Source organism: Garra rufa, chromosome 20 (genome assembly GCF_049309525.1).
Source record: "Garra rufa chromosome 20, GarRuf1.0, whole genome shotgun sequence".
NCBI lineage: Eukaryota > Metazoa > Chordata > Actinopteri > Cypriniformes > Cyprinidae > Garra > Garra rufa.
The window spans coordinates 29,484,201-29,503,987 of NC_133380.1; the positions used below are offsets into that span (position 1 = coordinate 29,484,201).

The 19,787-nt window shown below is 35.7% G+C and overlaps 2 protein-coding genes across 2 annotated transcripts in view; one reads left to right on the forward strand and one right to left on the reverse strand.

Moving 5' to 3' along the window:
- Nucleotides 1–6,880, reverse strand: part of nuf2 (UF2 component of NDC80 kinetochore complex) — a 9,672-nt gene extending 2,792 nt beyond the window's left edge. Inside the window, exons 1-9 of the mRNA XM_073825543.1 lie at nucleotides 6,830–6,880; nucleotides 6,450–6,583; nucleotides 6,234–6,308; nucleotides 6,060–6,136; nucleotides 5,861–5,922; nucleotides 5,291–5,388; nucleotides 4,996–5,069; nucleotides 4,811–4,904; nucleotides 4,515–4,577 (exon numbers count right to left, since the gene is read on the reverse strand). Of these exons, the coding sequence (XP_073681644.1) occupies nucleotides 4,515–4,577; nucleotides 4,811–4,904; nucleotides 4,996–5,069; nucleotides 5,291–5,388; nucleotides 5,861–5,922; nucleotides 6,060–6,136; nucleotides 6,234–6,308; nucleotides 6,450–6,572 (666 nt within the window). The 5' untranslated portion in view covers nucleotides 6,573–6,583; nucleotides 6,830–6,880. The remainder of the gene's footprint in view (nucleotides 1–4,514; nucleotides 4,578–4,810; nucleotides 4,905–4,995; nucleotides 5,070–5,290; nucleotides 5,389–5,860; nucleotides 5,923–6,059; nucleotides 6,137–6,233; nucleotides 6,309–6,449; nucleotides 6,584–6,829) is intronic.
- Nucleotides 6,881–9,150: 2,270 nt separating this feature from the next.
- Nucleotides 9,151–19,461, forward strand: rab43 (RAB43, member RAS oncogene family). Its single transcript, XM_073825705.1, has 3 exons — nucleotides 9,151–9,483; nucleotides 12,916–13,099; nucleotides 15,075–19,461. The coding sequence occupies exons 1-3, from the start codon at nucleotides 9,295–9,297 to the stop codon at nucleotides 15,326–15,328; spliced, it is 627 nt and encodes a 208-aa protein (XP_073681806.1). The 5' UTR covers nucleotides 9,151–9,294; the 3' UTR covers nucleotides 15,329–19,461.
- Nucleotides 19,462–19,787: the final 326 nt, after the last annotated feature.

Genomic DNA, 19,787 nt, shown 5'->3' on the forward strand with positions numbered 1-19,787 from the left:
ATTTTGATTTTAGGCCAAATCGCCCAGCCCTAACTCATGTTGCCACTGGTAAGCTCCGCTCTGCTCTTGTTCACCTGTGCGCCATGCATGCACGTGTGAAAAAGTCGCGCGAGTAATTTACGTCAAGTGATCGGCTTTTTTGATCGGCGCTTTTGGGGTTCGCCGATTAAGCTATTTTAAGCCAATATCGGCCGATCATGATCGGTGGCCGATCAATTGGAGCATCACTACATTTAAGTATTCAAATCTTAGATGTTTACTAAGATCCTTCCATTATCTATTGCAGTGTTTCTTAACCCTGGTCCTGGGCGCCCCCCAACACTGCACATTTTGTATGTCCTCCTTATCTGACACACCCATTTCAGGTCCTGGAGATGTTTTCTAATGAGCTGATGAGTACAATCAGGTGTGCTTGATTAGGGAGACGCACAAAATGTGCAGTGCTGGGGGGCTCCCAGGACTAGGGTTGAGAAACACTGATCTATTGAAACCCACAATAATAATAATAATAATAAATAATATGTCCCGCATATTTTAATGTCACTACCGAAACAGTGTATGTTTTAGTCCATAGGCTGAGACTGATTTTAAGTGCACCCCAAAATTTTTGATCAGATAATATTAGGGATGCACCGATACCAATCGGTCGATAAAGCTTGCGCGTTTTGTCAGTAAAGCCGGTTCTGTAATCAGCGGTAAATGCCATCAGGTGCGTGATTTCACGTTGAGCCGTATATACTACACACAGCCGTTGTTTACCGACGAGCTGCGCATAGCAATGTTCATTATCAGTGTGAATGTGCGCAGCTCGTCTGTAAACAACGGCTGTGTGTAGTATATACGGCTCAACGTGAAATCACGCACCTGATGGCATTTACCGCTGATTACAGAACCGGCTTTACTGACAAAACGCGCAAGTTATCGACCGATACATATCGTGCATCCCTAGATAATATTTAGTGATGCTCCGATTGATCGGCCGATATTGGCTTAAAATAGCTTGATCGGCGAACCCCAAAAGCGCCGATCAAAAAAGCCGATCACTTGACGTAAATTATTCGCGCGACTTTTTCACACGTGCATGCATGGCGCACAGGTAAACAACAGCAGAGCGGAGCTTACCAGTGGCAACATGAGTACTAAATTCCTTATTCGTTTTGTAAGGGTAGTCTTGTTATTGGGCATATGACAGAGTACAGAGCGCTGACTGTACCGGAGACGTTCAAGTTTACTTTCGGTTTCATTCTCTGCTATCTTCAGTGAGTGGTAAATGTGCGTGCTTGAATGTAAATGAATGCATCTTTCTATACCCGTCATATTGCAATAATGTTACCGCTGTATGTCTGATTGTTGTCATCAGTTCATGTAGTTCAGTTCATATAGAATGAGGAGAAATGGTGCGCGTGTAATTCATGTGCGTATGTTTAGCGCCATTTTATCACATCGTAATTCTAATTAACGCATATAGATGTTACTGAGGTGAACGTTTATGTTTCCTATATACAGACGGATTCTGATATATCATATTTAATTCAGCCTAAACCACATTTTACTACCTTTATTCTAATGACTGTGCAATGCTGGATAATATAATCCTCACATCATCTTAAAAAGCAGCTACAAATAACAAGCAAAGAACATTTACATTATCAAAGAACTTCATCACTAACTATTGTAGCCTAGTCTAGTGCGAGGCGCACTTTAAAAATCACTCCCGTTATAATCAGTTTATCTATCTACACTGTATGATTGTAAAAAATGTCTTACCCCTGCGGCGCGTTAAGGCGACGTGGCCACTCTATGCGCGTTTATACAACGGCAAATTTCTGAAGCGTCCTAGAACTGACTCTCTGCACTGCATCACTAAAGTTTGGCGCCTTTTTGACGGATAATAATAATAATCGTCTTGCTGTCGTCAAAGGCATCAGCAACTGGCGATATCTCTAACTATTGTCGATACACAATACTATCGTCTACAACCCTAACTTGGTGGTTCTTCAAGATCTTGACTGTAGCCTATTTCTACAGTTTCTTTTTTCAATATAGTTAATTTACAGTTAGTTTCATTTCTACAAATGGTGCAAACTCTGCTGGATTATAGATAAAAGATTCCCATTCCCTGCCATTCTGTGATCGGCAGTGATCAGCGCTTGACAGATCATGATCTTGGTGATCGGTAATCAGCCCCAAAAATGCTGATCGGAGCATCTCTAGTAATATTCCAGTGTCCCCCTCGCTCATAGCTACAAGGCGTGAAGTAATTTGATATAATTGAGGATTGCATCATAAAGTAAGTCCATGAAAAATGTGAGCTTCATTTAATACATTTCCTATCAAACCTTTTAAGGATTAGCTCACTTCCAAAAACAAAAATGTACAGATAATGTACTCACCCCCTTGTCATCCAAGATGTTCATGTCTTTCTTCAGTTGTAAAGAAATTATGTTTTTTGAGGAAAACATTTCAGGATTTCTCTGCATATAATGGATATGTATGGTGCCCCCAAGTTTAAACTTCTAAAGTGCAGTTTAAACGCAGCTTTAAAGGAAGAAGGGTCTTATCTAGCGAAACGATTGGGTATTTTCTAAACAAATTGACAGTTTATATACTTTTTAACCTCAAATGCTGGTCTTGTCTTGTCTTGTCTCTGCGATGCGCATGTGTAGTCTGTGTGATCCGGGTCAATACAGTTAGGGTATATTGAAAAACTCCCATCTCGTTTTCGTCTTCACCTTCAAAATCACTTCAACGCTGTTTTACCTTGTTTTTGTAAAGGGCGTTTGATCATCTTTGTATGTTCACTTTGTAAACACTGGGTCGGTACTTCATATGGAGAGAAATCCTGAAATGTTTTCTTCAAAAAAACAATTTCTTTACAACTGAAGAAAGAAAGACATGAACATCTTGGATGACAAGGGGGTGAGTACATTATCAGTAAATTTTTGTTCTCAAAGGAAACTAATCCTTTAAATTTAATCATCCAAAACAGTTTTTAGTAGTAACTATTATTTTAAGCTTTGGCTAATTGAAATGCTCAATTGGTTGCACAATACTCAATTATTTAAATTTAAACTGAGAAGACGTATCTGTGCCAAATTGTGCATAAATCACAACAGTCCCGTGCTATGGGCATAGCCATCGATAGAGGCTGCAGCGGAAGATTTGAAACTTATGATAATTATTGATAATGACTGATACTTCTTAAAAAGAATTATCGGGATAATTTTGGCCCTAATTCCGATTTAAAGTGACAGTTTGGTTGACCTGTAAGACCAGACCCATAATTCATTGCATTACAAAGACAATAAAACAAGGTTAAAAAAAAAAATTGTATACTTAATTGCATGGTTTTTTTTTTTGTTTGTTTGTTTTTTTTTAAGAGATCCTCACACAAACACGGTTTAAAGTGGGACACCAAAACGTGCACGAGCGTAAAGCCTGTAATACACTACGCAAATTTTTGTGTTGACAAATAAGTTCTCAAAGCCTCGTTCAGACTGTCAGCCCAAATCCGATTTGTATGCAAATCCGATTGAAATCCGATTATATTTAGGTAGTCTGAACAGCAACGAACTACATGAAATCCGATTTGGTCAAATCTGTTTCGAGCTACATTCGTATGTGGTTTGGAATCCTATTCAAATCGGATTTCTTCTTTTTCACGTTTTCATGCCACGTAGAACGTAAACATGTCAGACGGCAGCACAGAATAAAGGCGCACATTTCAGCTTCCTGCGTTTCTGCTGCTGCTTTAGAAGACGAAATATAATCCAGTGCGACGGCAACGTTGTCATATCACAAGACAGTATCTATATTGCAAACTGTATTGCTGTTATTGTTGTTTTTAGCGTTGGCGTAATAACGCAACAGCATTGCCATAGAAACCAACGCACATTCTGTAAAACGAAAGAGCGCTTATGGACACACAAATCGGATTTGAACAGTTGCGATATGACTGCGTGGACAGTCAGTTATTCAAATCCGATTCCATCCAGATATGGACAAAATCGGATTTGGGCTTAAGTTGACTCTAGTTTCTGAAAGTCAGAGTCAGTCTGCAGATTGGAGTTTTTTTTTTAGCTTCACACTTTAATTCCATTAAGAAGTAACTAGCGTTTTAAAAATCTGTTCAGATTAGTGTAGTGTATTCCAGCCTTAAAGTGGAGAATTTGAGAAGGAAATTCAAAATAAACGTTTCTTGCCGTCAAATATCATGGCAAATTATTTAATTTCATGATTCATGTCTAAGCCTTAAAATATTATTCCATGTTATAAAAAGCTATTAACATGGACTTGATGGAGATGGAGGTCACTGGGATGGCCACAGTTGGGGGGGGGGGGGGGTCGACAGTAAGAGTAGGTCTAAATATGTGCTTTTTTACCCCCCTCGATAATCTGTTTTACTCAGATGTACCTCACAATACAGGAAATTTTTTTTTCACAATTTTAACCTTCGTGCAAATGCTGTGAATAAATTATAATAAATTAAATGAATATATGATCTGATTACATACCAGTTTCTGTGATATCTCAGCAATTTCAGTCTTGAACTGTGCAACCTTTTCATTCATTGCATTCTAAAGAGAGAACATACAAGGTCAAATACAAAAAAAAAAAAAAGACAAGGGGAGAGGGAAAAAAGCATAAAGATAAATTGATAAATCATTTTAATGCATCATGTGGCTAATGAAGGTGGTCAGAATTGTAAGATTCAGAGGTAATTATGCAAAATAAAACCGTATACACAATCAGATAATCATTAGATACTGGAACACGTTGTACCCACTGATTAAAATCACTAACAACTCACCACATCTTGATACTCATGCTGCATGTTAGTTGTCAACTCTGCCAGGGCGGACGCCAGTTCTTTAGCTTCTGCTTGCTGCTCTGGCGGTATGGTGCTGTCAAGGAAACATATTTTATGTTCATAAATAATTATAACTTTTAATAAATTATTATTGGTAAAAAATGCAACCAACACTTTGCACTTACGTCAGTTTCTCAATCTTTCTCTCAGCTTCCTTTATTTCTCTCGTGTATGCCTGAAGTCTGTCCATATCAGACCGCTGTTAAACAAAACAAGGCAAAAAATAAAAAAAATATGGAAAAAGGTGTTATGGCTCTGATTTCATGTAGATTGTCACAGCACAGTATTTGCAATGAAAAAACGTAAAAATTAATTAGCCTGTAATTTTAATTTGAGCTGAATAAATAATGGAAACTGGTGGATAACAAGAAAAAGGTAAGTTTCACAAACATTTTTAAAATGTTAAAAACAGCATCTTACAAAACTTTGCTGGTGGGCAGTAGTCATTTCCAGCCTCTGCTTTCTGAAGTGCAGGAAATTTTGGATTGCGCTCAGTATAGTGATTGTTCGCTTGCTCTCTGTCAAAAGAGTTAGAAATAACTCAGTTCTGCAACACTTTTACACCTTTGTTACAATCTTTAATGCTTAAAACTATTTAAACTTTGTTCAGTTTAAACAATTTAAACACATTAGCAGACTGGAGGGAATATGTAATTTTTTCCAGAAAACTTCTTGCACAAAATACATTCAAGTACTTTCAAAGACCTGTATGTAAGAATGTTTATTAACAAACGTTTTAGGGCCTTTAATTTTCAAGGATTTCAAGGACCCATAGGAACCCTGTTTGTTAAAATCAGCTGAAATACTTAATTTAGAGACATGCTGTTTTGTCATTTGTATTTGAAAAAAGAAAAAAAATTGTATAAAAATAATGTCTAAAAAATCATTCTGCTGCAGTGGGGCCAGTAAAAATGTTGGCAGGCCAGCAGGAATAACACAAATCTTAGTTGAGCCCTATGTGTGAAGCATGAGAATAAAAAACCTACTTACTGGGGTTGAGCAAATCATTCAGGGAAAAATCATACACGTGACAAAGCGGTAAGAACTGGCACCTAAAAGAAATAAAAAGAAACTCAGAACTGATGAAAACATGCAGAACTTCCACAACATTTAGACACACTTAGTTTTCAAAGATGCTAAATAAAACACTAAGGTCATAAAACTTTACTCTCAAAGTAAAAACACTTACATGCGCATGTAAACGCTCATGATTGGAGTAACCCACTCGTACAGCATGGGGTGCTGGAGGTTTTCAGACAAAGGCACCTGTGGAAAATTAAGTAAAGCAATTTCCAAATCAACATCAGAATGCACAATTCTGAAAATGCAACAGAGATGCACTTAAGCAAAGACACACACTCACAGTGTAGTGGCACTCCGGTCTGAAACGAAACAGAAGCTGCAAAACCCTCATGTAGAGTCTTTGAATGGATTCTGGCTGTAAAAGAAATGCATTATTTTAAATGTTTTTTAACAAAATTTTCACTATTACGTTTCCAGAGATTTCATTTATTTTCTAGGACTGTGGAAACCCTGTACATTTCATCAAAACATACATATATGATTAAGTATATTTCACCTTTGGGACAGGAGTAATGTCATTCTTGGTAAAATGCTTAGCCTCTTGTCCAGTCAAAACTTCGGCTCGGTAGAACTGGACAATGGTATCCACCTTGTACACCGGGAAAGTGTTTTCATTCATGCCTGCTGCTCCTACAAAAATAATAATAACAATAATAATAAAAAGCTACAATAATGTATTCTCTAAACGAGCTTCAGACATTGTTTACTGGCAAATGCGCCGACTCGAGCAGCTGTCAAGAGCGATAATGCACATTTGCCCGTTATAAATATCCGACACGGGAAATACAAAGATACATAATTATTTTACCATCTCTTTCGCAGTGTTGGTCCGCCATTATTGAAACCCTATAATTAATATCAAACTAGTATACTAACCAAGTTTACGCTTGCGTCCCTCGCAGTCAACTGAAGCAAATTTAAACTTTAGGCGCCTCTTTCGTCACTTCCGCCATACGTTCAATACGTCACGAATCGTCGTAAAAGCAATGCACGTAGCGCCCCATACTGGACAGTTTATGCTCCGACATGCACGGTTTTGTTTATAGGCAGTCAGGGGAATATGAGTACTTTTATTTCATTAAATAATAAATAAAAAATTATAAATTAGTTATCGTTACTAATTAATATTTTGTACATATGGATAGTGTGAGCTCATGCTTACTTAGTAATGCAACTTTTTCTTGAAGTGTGTTTCCAGTAAACAGAATACAAAAAGATGAGTGGAAAAATATGGATTTATATGTTAATTTAGTCTAATAACAGACCTTAAATATTATTAGATACTTATGCAATGACGTAATATTTTCATTAATATTATTATTTAATTTCGACCACTGAGGTATTTTAAACAAAAGCAATGCTTTTTACATACCAATCCATTTTGAATTGAATAAACAATACTTTTTTATTCTGAAGGGGAAATGTTTGGGTAAACATAATTTTCCAAAAATAAAAAAGTAGTAATTGATTATGTATCTGTGATGGGCTAAATAAATAGTGTAGGAACACTATAATGACTACAGTTGCATTTAAGACCAACCATAGTCTTTTTTTAATGCTTAAACAGGCAATACAAAAAGAACACTGCCAAGAAATCACGTAGAAATCCATAAAATAATGAACTAATATTTGTAACATAACATAATTAACAAACACAAAATGCATACACATTTACACTACCAGTCAAGTTTTGTAAGATTTTTTATGTTTTTTTTTTTTAAAGAAGTCTCTTCTGCTCACCAAACCTGCATTTATTTGACCCAAAGTACAGGTAAAACAGTACAATTTTGAAATATTTTTGTATTTAATTTTTAAAGCCGAATTTTTAACATCAATACTTGTTTCTGAAGGAACAATCACATGTTCCTTCAGAAATTATTCTAATATTCTGATTTACTTGATAAAAAAAAAAAAACATTTAGGCTATTGTTATTATTTTTATGTTGAAAACAACTTTGATGAATAGAAAGTTGAAAGTAATCTGAGATAAAAAATCTTTTGTAACATTATAAATGTCTTTATCATTACTTTTGATCAATTTAAAGCATCCTTGCCAAATAAAAGTATTCATTTTTATCATTTAAAAATTGGAGTATAAATAAATATACTCCAAGCTTTATGGTATGTTACAAAATCTTTTATTTATTTTAGATAAATGTTGATCTTTGGATCTTTCTATACATAAAAGAACCCTGAAACTGTTTTTATTGATGTTAATAATAATAAATGTTTCTTAAACAGCAAATCAGCATATTAGAATGATTTCTGAAGGATCATATGACACTAAAGACTGGAGTAATGATGCTGAAAATGTAGATTTGATCACAGGAATATATTATGTTGTAAAATATATTTAAATAGAAAGTAGTAATTTTAAATAGTAAAAATATTATATTATATTTAAAAAATGGATTAGAAATGGATTGTAAGAATGGATCATAATGGATTAGAAATGACATTACAAAGACATTATTAGATTTAAGGAGACCAACAATAGTAAAAAAAAAAAAAGAGAGACCAACCATAGTTTTTTTATTATTATTATTATTAAAGAAGAATGATTGAACATTACAAAAATATTGAAATGTAAATTCAGATACACAAAATATAAGAGCAATCTTAAACTGTAAACAGTGAACAAGAGGAGAAAAATAGACAAAATAAACTAATAACAACATAGAAAAATAACTAAATAAAAATAACTAACTAAATAAAATAATAATAAATAAATAAAACATAGAAACAACTAAACAATAGTTCAAATTGTCTTCCTTTTTCCTTAAGACATTCAAATGTTGCAGCGGGGGAGCATTACCAGAAAAAAAAAATCTTCAATGAAATGTAACAATATGTCATTCTTTTTGTTATTAATTTGCATTAGAGACTTTTTCAAAGCTTCCATTTCTGCTAAACATAAATTACACTTTGGTATGCATTTAGCATGAGACCAAAAATAGTTTTGAAATGCCTTGCCGCGTGGCGACGTCCGCAAAAACAAAGTCCGTGATTGGCTGACTGGACGTCGACGTCAGAATTCCATCCACAGCATCACTGCTTCGTTTGTTTTAATGTGACCGTTTCATTTTTTCGGTAATAAAAAGGTGAAAATATTTTAAACATGTCGAGTGCAGCGAGTAACTCATAATTCTGTTTATTTACCACGGTAAAGCAGTCAGGCGCTGCACTAAGACACCTAAAGCAGCGCTGTTGATGTGCTTTATCTCTTCCGCGTTGGCGAGCGTGCAGGTGCTGTGTGTATTTCTCCACGTCACTTGCGTCCGTGTGAAATAATCGGAGGCACCATAAGCTTCAGTTTATAGGTGAGCACTTACTGCACAGCTATGTCATTGATGGACTCCGATGACAGCTACGATTTAGTCTTTAAAATAGTTCTTGTTGGAGATGTCGGTGTTGGCAAAACTTGTGTGGTGCAGCGTTTCAAGACCGGTATATTTATCGAAAAACAAGGGAACACGATCGGCGTGGATTTTACCATGAAGACACTGGAAATACATGGCAAAAGGGTTAAGGTTAGTAACGTAGCCCATGCTAGTCTACACTTATTATGGTAATAGAATTCATTAAGTTTTAACTTCAAAGTCGACAGCTTGTCAATTGTCACAAAGTTTCCTCATAAAATTAAAAGTCTAACAAAATTGCCTTGCTTACTACAGTTATTGTCATTACTGTCAGGGTTATTACATTAATTTAGAGTAAACTTTATTTATTTATTTTTGACATATCATGGTAAACATTTTATACGAGGACAGACCGTTTCCTTTCAACGTTGACACTTGTGACGTTGTTGTTGGCTTTAGAGCTTAAAGTTGGCACACAGCGTCATTGGACAGTTATGCAATGGTCAAGGTGGTTGTTAAGCTGTAAACAATTTCTAATTGAAACTGTCTCTGAACTTCATTGAGTCTAATGGGCTTTAAAAGCTACACTTATGTTCTGTAACACTGCTTGAAAACTCATAAGCATTAGCCAGGCAATATGCTACACTAGCTTCTGCTGGATTTTACAACATAGACTCATCATGGAGGGTCTATCTAAACTTTTGTTTGTGATTTAGTCAATTCTAAACTAAAAACTCATTTTTTCTCTTAGTATTGTCTGTTGTTGTTGTGATTCCTGCAGTTGTAACTAGGGTGGTATCAACGCCGATCCAAGCTTTTTGAATGGATCGGATATCGGTGATGCGTGACCGATCCAAATTCGATAACGTTACCAGAGTTTGATTGAATAAATAGCAATAAATAATAGTCTACTGTAAAAACTATAATAGTTCATACAAGAACACTATTATTTTAAAACATTGCCTTAAAAATAAAATACATTTAAAATACGTTGCGCTGCTTACAAAACCACATGTGACGCGAGTGTGACAGGCGAGTTCACTTTTACATGCAAAGTCTACCTCAGCGCGGTAAATATGTCCCTGATTTGGAAATATTTTACTCTTGATACAGCAGCTAGTAGCACTGCAAATTGTAATATTTGAAAGCCAAAGTTCTTTATATGAATTTATGAATTTGATTACACTCATGCATGTATCTCTTTTTTTCACCCTTTTTTATCCAACAATGTGCAAGCAGATTTGGTATTTCTTGCTTTACCTAAAACAAATAAATCTTAATGACAAAGTGAATTGTATACATTCTTTAGTTTTGAAGGTAAAATACCCCCACTGATATCGGCCTGGTATCGGTATCGGCCGATACTCAGAATTTTTGGTATCGGATCGGTTTTGAAAAAATGGTATTGTTGCATCCATAGTTGTAACTGTTGTGTCATGTTATGTTTTTGTACTGCTTGAGCTTTAGATAGGTGCTTTATTTTGTACATTACACCTTATAGCTTATATAAATAGCTTAATGTAAGCACCCAATAGGCAGTCATTTTTGTAAACAGTATCTGAAAGTCATAAAGGTTGCTTTCAAATAATGAAATTGTGTTCATTTGGTAACATAGTAGAGGTGGAATGACAGTGGTGTAGTTTCTAGCAGGCTGTTGGATGCTTGCTCAGCCATTTTGAAATCTCTCTGTTTCTCATTGGCAGACTCAGCGTACATCAGCACTTTTTATTGTCCGTGTTGAGGCCGTGTTCACTATTGTCTTTTATTGTGCCAAGATCGTTTGCCTAGTTTCTGCAGAGCCCTTTGTGTAGTACATATCTGCAATTGTTAAAAGATAAGATTCTTTAATGGACATATATACTGCAAATAGAGAAAAAAGCAGTGGTCGGCCAGTATGCATTTTTCAGTGGCCAGTGGCGAGGAGAGAGCAGGGAGAACAATGAGCATAATGTCTCAAATGTTTGAGACCAGAGTTTTATTTTTTTTTTATGAGACCAGTAATTTAGTTTTTTGGTCTTGTAAACTTAGAAATAAAGTTTTGTGATTTGGGGTAAAAACAAAAAGTTATGATGCTAAACAAAGAATAAATATTTAAGATTCTAAATTTCAAGGTTATTACACAAGTAAGAAAAGAAGTAAGAAACATGAGCACTATGTACACTATAAAAGTGTTACATATTTTTCAATATAAATATACAGTTGAAGTCAAAAGTTTACATACACCTTGCAGAATCTGCAAAATGTTAATGATTTGACCAAAATAAGAGTGATCATACAAACAAAAAGCATGTTATTATAATATATTTTGCATAAAGTACGTTTACATATAGTCCACAAGAGAAAATAGTTGAATTTATAAAAATGACCCCGTTCAAAAGTGTTGTTACCTGAATTATTTTATTTAGTTTTTTTGACCGATAGTTGTTCACAAGTCCCTTGTTTGTCCTGAACAGTTAAACTGCCTGCTGTTCTTCAGAAAAATCCCAAATTTTTGTGTATTTGAACCCTTTCCAACAATGACTGTGTGATTTTGAGAGTCATCTTTTCACACTGAGGACAACTGAGAGTCTCATATGCAACTATTACAGAAGGTCCAAACGCTCACTGACACTTCAGAAGAAAAACACAATGCATTTACGTGCCAGGGGTGTAAACATTTGAACAGAGTGATACAGAGTGTACATTTTCTTATTTTGCCTAAATATCATATTTCTTTTATTTAGTACTGCCTTTCGGAAACTGCAGAAATATAGATGTTTCCCAGAAGACAAAATTAGTTACATTTACCCTTATCTTCAAATTTTAAAAGTTTTCACCCCCCAGTTCTTAATGCGTCGTGTTTCCTTCTGAAGCATCAGTGAGTGTTTTTCTGTAATAGTTGCATATGAGTCCCTCAGTTGTCCTCAGTGTGAAAAGATAGATCTCAAAACCATACAGTCATTGTTGGAAAGGGTTCAAATACACAAAAATGCTGAAAAACAAAATAATTAGTGGGACCTGAAGGATTTTTCTGAAGAACAGCGGGCAGTTTAACTGTTCAGGACAAGCAAGGGATTCATGAACAACTATCACCAAACAAAAGCAAACACAGGACCATTCAGGTAACAACACCGTATTAAGTATCAAGCGTATGTAAACTTTTGAATGGGGTAATTTTTATAAATTCAACTATTATTTTCTATTGTGGACTATATGTAAATTTCTTTTATGTGAAATATCTTATTCAGGTCAGTACTAAATAAAAAATAACATGCATTTTGTATGTTCCCTCTTATTTTGGTAAAATCATTAACATTTTGCAGATTCTGCAAGGTGTATGTAAAATTTTGACTTCAACTGTAAGTTAGTGAATTCCAGCATGCAAACAAGTGAAAACAGGAGCAAAATATGACATAAGCTGGGACAACTAATCATTTTGTAGTGATGAGTTGGACTTGACCAATTCTGTGATTTGGTAATTAGTGAATCAGTGGGGTTTTAGCTTGTGAACTGCAGCATTCTGATGTAACTACATGTATGTACAGAATAAGTAAATTGGATTAAATTTCAATCTAAGTACATGAATGTTAAAGGTTTACAATTAATAAATATTTTGTGGTATAGTTACAGATTTGGGATACAGCCGGACAGGAGCGGTTTCGCACGATCACACAGAGTTACTACCGCAGCGCCAATGGTGCCATCATCACTTACGACATCACAAAGAGAGCGACTTTTATGTCTGTGCCAAAGTGGATGGAGGATGTGAAGAAATATGGTGGCTCTAACATTGTTCCTCTTTTAATTGGTGAGTGCAAAGCTAAAGATTGAGTGCTCCTGACATTATTGGCTGCTTTCTTTATGAACTGTAATTGCTTTTAAGAAATAGATCACCCTAAAAATTAAAAAAAGATGAAAATGTACCATCAAGTCATCCAAGATGGAGATTAGTTTATGTCTTCATCAGATTTGGAGAAATGTAGCATTACATCCCTTGCTCACCAATGGATCCTCTGCAGTGAATGGGTGCCGTCAGAACGGGAGTCCAAACAATCCACAGGACCCCAGTCCATCAATTAACATCTTGTGAAGCCAAAGCTGCTTGTTTGTAAGAAACAAATCCATCATTAAGACATTTTTAACTTTAAATGTTGCTTCTGGCTATAATATGGGCCATAATCCATAACAACGCAACCTCCAGTTGAAAAAGTCTTCTGGTCTGAATCAGAACAGAAATGTGCACAGATCAAGCACTGTTTACAAGCCAAAATAGTCCAAAATATTGTCATGTTTTATTTAGGGATGAACCGAATGTTCAGCAACCCAAATTATTCAGCAAAAAATGCTTCGGCTGAATAAATTATACCAAACAATGAAGTGATGTGATCAAATAGAGGCGCACACTAATGCACCAAACATGTTGGCGGTGTGAAAGCTTTTAAAACTGTCAGAGAAAGACGCAAAAATCAAAGCACAGACAGTACTGCATCCCATGTCTTCGATGAGGAGAGAAAGGTGTGGTTGTTGCTAGTTACTGTATGATGACTGAAATCGTGAAATGGCTTTAAACCATTAGTAAATAAACTACAGAACTTTCTGTTGTCTAATACACGCACAAATTGTATTCATTCTGACAGCTCTGCACAAGCTTGTTAGCCAGGGTTCAAAGTCCAGAGCTTGAGGAAAATCTGTATCAATAAAATCAATAAAAGTCAACATTCATAAATGTTAGTATTGTGATTTTACTGTTGTTCTGTAAAATAAAATAAAAAAGGCAAAAATAATGATGACAATCATTACAACAGCTCTATTAATACATTTATTATAACATTCTCCTTTGCTCAGCAAAGCTGCATTTATTTGTACATTAAAAAACACATGCCTGATTCAAGAAGGGGGTCTTAAAAATGGAATATTATTTTACTAACTTAAGTGAAATTGTGCTTTGTTGGTAGGCTATAATGTCTACTAGAATGTTAAAAATGTTCAGTGTTAAGTAAATATTTTTAAATTGTTGTTTTTTAATTTTTAATTTATTTATTTTTTATTTTTTTGAAAAGCAAGACAAAACTGTAAAAAGCACATTTTGGCTATTTAATTTATGCAATGGTTAAAAAAAATGGCAAAATACATAGGGGAAAAATGCCTTCGGCCAAGTCTTTAATTTTATTCGGCTTTGGCCAAGAATTTTCATTTCGGTGCATCCCTAGTTTTATCAGCTGTTTGGTCATTCTTATGGCACCCATTCGCTGCAGAGGATCCATTGGTGAGCAAGTGATGTAATGCTACATTTCTATACATAATATGATGAAAATCTCGGTCCCACTTTACATTAGGTGGCCTTAACAACTATGTACTTACATTTAAATTAATGATTTGGTACAGTGTACTTATTGTGTACGTACATGTTTTTACATTGTATTTATATATTTTTAAAAACCTATATGTAATTACATTTGTAATTAATTTCTGTAATTACCACTGTTGAACCAACCCTTACACCCTAACCCACCCTGAAACCTACTCATACCACCAAACCTGCCCCTAACCTTACCCATATCCCACCTTAATAGAAGCAAAAGTGTTTTGCAATGCAATATGACCACATTAAGTACATTGTACTTTAAGTACACAATAATTAAGGCCACCTAATATAAAGTGTGACCAAAATCTCATCTACATCTTGGTTTCCTTTAAATAAACTTGATTCAGCAAAGTCTCTTTATTCAGTCCGTTAAACACTGCTAAATACTTTTTGAAAATGAAAACATTTTGCATCCCAGGTAATAAATCAGACTTGACCGACTCACGTGAAGTTTCATTTGAGGATGCACAGACCATGGCTCATCAGCTGGATTTTGTTAGCGCCATCGAGACTTCAGCCAAGGACTCTAGCAATGTGGAAGAGGCATTCAACAAAATGGCCAGTGAGCTCATTCTCAGACATGGCGGGCCCATGTTCACTGAAAATGTAACAGACAGCTTTAAACTCAACAGCAAGGATGTGACCAATGAGGGCTGGGCATGTGGGTGTTGATGACCGTTTCTTTCCTCTCTTTTTTTCCCAGTAAGCAATAAAAAGCTTTGGTTCTTACCACTCACTCAGTTATATAAATTGGGTCCTATCAGGCAGATGCTGCATTTGAAAGAGCAGATGCTAAATGTGAAGGAATGAGATTTTACAAACCTACAGTTGAATTGAACTGTGAATATGTTGGGTAGAGACCATTTTGATTGCCAAGCACATAATTATCACACATTTTCATTATGATTACAAATTTATTTACAATTTTTTTTACAAAATTATAAACTATTTTCTATAAAGGGAGCATAACACACAGTTTCACCCAAGCTCATGTTATTCTTGAGTACCCATAAAGTAGTACTGCGTCCTTCATATCTCCAAAAAGTCTTTAGTTGCTTTAGTGCGCTTCGATTGCCAACAAAATGCATACATTTGATGCCGTTTCACTTACCAGCTGCAGTTCTGAAGCATGAACAGGATTTTTTATAGCTGGGACCACTTCATCTTTCCGTATTAAACGATTTGTAAATCCAGCGTCGAACTGGACCTTGTTTATAAAACGTTTGTTAACAAACACATTTGCCCCGGAAAAACAAACCGCATCTACTGTTCACGTAACGCTGGGTTCTTAGGGAAGCTGAGCAAAGTTATTTTTGCCTTACAACCAAAACCACACTTATTTAGAGACATTCTTTCTCAGTTAAGTCCTCTGCAGCAGTGCAGCCAAAAGAAGCACGTTGATGGGCGTGCGCTTGCGCTTGCTCTGGTCAATGTGTGCGGGGGCACGCTTTTCCGGGAGAAATGCCCATACAAGGAGTTCCACCCATCTGAACGTCATAGAGACAGAGCACATTTAGGCCACGCCCACACCAGAGGGAAAACAATCTAATGCTCTCCATTGACTTTGTATTGTGGGAAGCAGATTTCTTGTCATTTTCTTGTCACAAAACACAGAACAATGTCTAAAAGCTGCTATGAGACAAGGTGTACAGTAAACAAGCTAAAAACACACAGAACTACGTTTTTATAAGCTGTTGACCCAAAAAACAAGTGTTTAAGGACACAGATAGTTGTAGATGTCAGGGTATTTCACGTTGGGCCATTCCGTTGGATCATTTCTCCAACAAAAGTAAGGTAAGGATAAGGTGCACTGACATAGACCAATAAAATGTAGTTTCTCAATAGATCTCCTCCTTTCAGGGTGGTGAAATAATCCTTTGACATGGTTAAATAATGAATGTTTACTGTCGCCGTTAAATTTCCCTCCAGCGGGCGTAGTTCTCAGAGTAATATGACACGTTGCGCTCTACTTTTGTGTTCTTAAACACTCGTTTTTTTAGGTCGACAGCTTATAAAAACGTTCTGTGCTTTTTTAGCTTGTTTACTGTACACCTTGTCACATAGCAGCTTTTTGACGTTGTCTCTGATTTGTTATTAGGGATGCACCGATCCGACTTTTTCAGTCCCGATACCGATGCCTGGGCTTTGTATATCTGTCGATACCCGATACCGATCCGATACCATTGTTGAATTAATAATAAACTGCATACCTTCCACCTTATACCTTCCTTTCACCATGTAGAAGAAACTAAAGGCACCAAACTTTCCTAACTAAACATTACTTTCCTAACTAAGACACAACAGATGTAATGTATTGACTACTTATTTATTTGTTATTTAAAGAACAATTGTGCATTCAAATCAAAAATAGAATGTAATCAAACCTCTTAAAATAAATTTAAATAAATAAAATGTAGTAGTTTTTTACCACCACCCCTCGAAACATTTCCTTTGCAGACATTGCAAACAGCCGTTGAACAGGTTGGCGCGGCAAGCGTGAAGTATCTCCACACAGCCGACTCCTTGGCTCGCTCTATGTTGCTTATGCTCCAACTGTTCCAGCATGCGACACACGTGCTGCTAATGAATGACGTGGGATCTGCTGCGACCTATATTTACAGTCACTGGCTGCGACGGAAGAAGAAAAAAATATAGGAAAAAAACTGGATCGGCCCGTGGATCTGTTAATTTTTCCGATACCCGATCCAGCTATTTTTTCAATATCGGGGCCGATATCCGATCCTAATATCGGATCGGTGCACCCCTATTTGTTATAGTCAGAAATGACAAGGAGGCAGCTTCCCGCAATACAAAGTCAGTGGAGAGCATTGGTTTGTTTTCCCCCGGTGGGCATGGCCTTCTGATTATGGCGCGTGGCGCTCTGTCTCTATGAAGAGCCATGATCGAAAAAAACGTTCCGAAACTTGTAAGAAACCCGGAAGTGTGTATCTGGTACAGAAATACTCTGTTATACGTCCAAAACGTTTTTTGAAACATTGGCTATGTTTAGCATGGGAATCCAACTCTTTAACAGTGTAAATAACTTAACATGCTTGAAACAGCATTGGACCCCCCTTTAAATTTAGGCTTGAAAGGACTAATAACACAGTGTCATAACAAGTAAGGCATTTCAGTAAGAAACGATTTGTCTGTCCACACTGAACACACAACCACTGTGTGACGAGTTTGATGATTAATGTGCAGTCATGTGTAGCAAGACTTTGGACCAATGAGATTTCACAATGGGCAGTGCTTCCTAGCGCAACACCTCACAAATATAAACTAAGCTGTTGATAAAATGTCCTATCACTTGTCGGACCAGCGGTTAGGGTTACACGTGTATGTGACACATTTACGTCTCAGCAGAACTTTTGTACTGTATGTTTCGGTTGCCCATTAAACTTATCAAGGAAAGATACCATCTTTAATTGATGCAAATGCAAACAAGCCGTTAGAGATAGACAGTATGACCAACACAGATTATGTCTCATTCCATTTGTGGTAAATATGTCGTCGAACCAGACTAAGGTCCACTGCCACTTGCTTAATCTTTCTAATAGTTATCTAATAGTTATGTAATTGTTTCAAGACGTTTTTCAAAATGCCTCAGCAATGCTAAAGTCATCGTCATCAATATTTCTAACTTTTATAGCTACTCGAGATTTCAAGAGCAGATGCAGCAGTGATAGTGTGAAAATGTTGAAATTGACACTGGGCTGATAGGCAAATCACGTTTCTTCCACGCAAGGGAATTTCTGTAGAGTTTATTGGGTTTGTGACTTTCCCTTTTCCCCTCTATTAGTTTTGTTGACCTGAATTCTCAGCATGGTATCAGCCACCATGGTCCTAAGACATTTTGCCTATGTTTTCAATACGTTTTTAAGATTTAAAGAAATGCAACGTTTTTAAGAATGCATTGAAAAAACATTACTGTTGTAAATGAGTGGCCATCTGAAGTTATCTTGGTTTGATTACAGTGTGTTTACTGTATTTTCCTAACGCCTGCCATGATTGGCTTCTATTTTGTGTAAATGTGTGTTTTTTATAAACTGGACCATTGTAAAAATGCAGACTGTTCTTGTAACCCTTTTGAACTTACATTTTATTATAGATGTCTCATGGGCATTGGTATTTTATATTTTGCTATCATTTATATATAAAAAGCCTTGTTAAATTATAATAGAGTTTAATAAACTAGCTTTTTAAATTACAATGGTAACATTGTACCATGTTTAAATTGTGACAAGATTGCGCTGATGAATTCAGAAATAACATCAATTGCTGTTTCATCTCAAGTAAGTATGAATAACCAGAGCCATTTTGCATGCAGTAGCGTATTTGTATTTGCCTGCAATATCTTCTTAAGGTTAAAAGCTCAGTTTGGTACTTTTTAAATACGTCTTTTGAATCAAGACACAATATATGTCTTTCAAATCAAGGTCTATGTTCAGTATATGGTATGGTGGCAGCCTTTAAGAATGTAACGCCTTTAGTTTCACAGTTTGGAAAATTTAATTTGCTTTTTCGTTATATCGAATTTTTGATGAAGTATGTGAGTGAAAGAAGACAGTATTTGAAATATGATCATGTCAGATGTACTTGAAGGAATATCATTGTGGAAGAGGATTCTTCGGAGAATATATAGTGCCTTTTAATATTATTGTAGTTTATTTTTAATGTCATCATGTTATTACTATGCATTTTGTTGTTTTTTGTCAATCAGTTTTGAGAAACATGATCAATTTGTATTTGGTGATAAATTGTTACATTATTTTATAAATAAAATGATCACAGCATAACTTGTATGTAAGATGTTAAAAATGTACTAGTTTTTTTTTTTTAATGTTTAATTAATTTTGAAAACAAAAATGTTATAAATGGTCACATATGTAGAAAACTACCTCAAAAATTAAACCAGATAACACGTCATCGGATGCCCATTTTCCACAAGTTTCATATGATTGTTTAGGGTCTTAATGAAAAGTCTCTAATATACTTTGGTTAAAAATTCTCAATAGTAGTGTAAAAATATACTCTTTTACCTTGTCAAAAATCAGCTCTGCAAAAATACATCTCATTTTATCACATGGGCGCTTTAAATGCAAATGAGCTCGCCCGCCCTCTCTGCTGA

Coding starts and splice junctions, on each gene's coding strand:
- rab43 (XM_073825705.1), top strand. CDS start 9,295: ATGTCATTGATGGACTCCGATGACAGCTACGATTTAGTCTTTAAAATA. Junction 9,484..12,915: donor TACATGGCAAAAGGGTTAAG/GTTAGTAACGTA, acceptor TTTGTGGTATAG/TTACAGATTTGGGATACAGC. Junction 13,100..15,074: donor CATTGTTCCTCTTTTAATTG/GTGAGTGCAAAG, acceptor TTTGCATCCCAG/GTAATAAATCAGACTTGACC.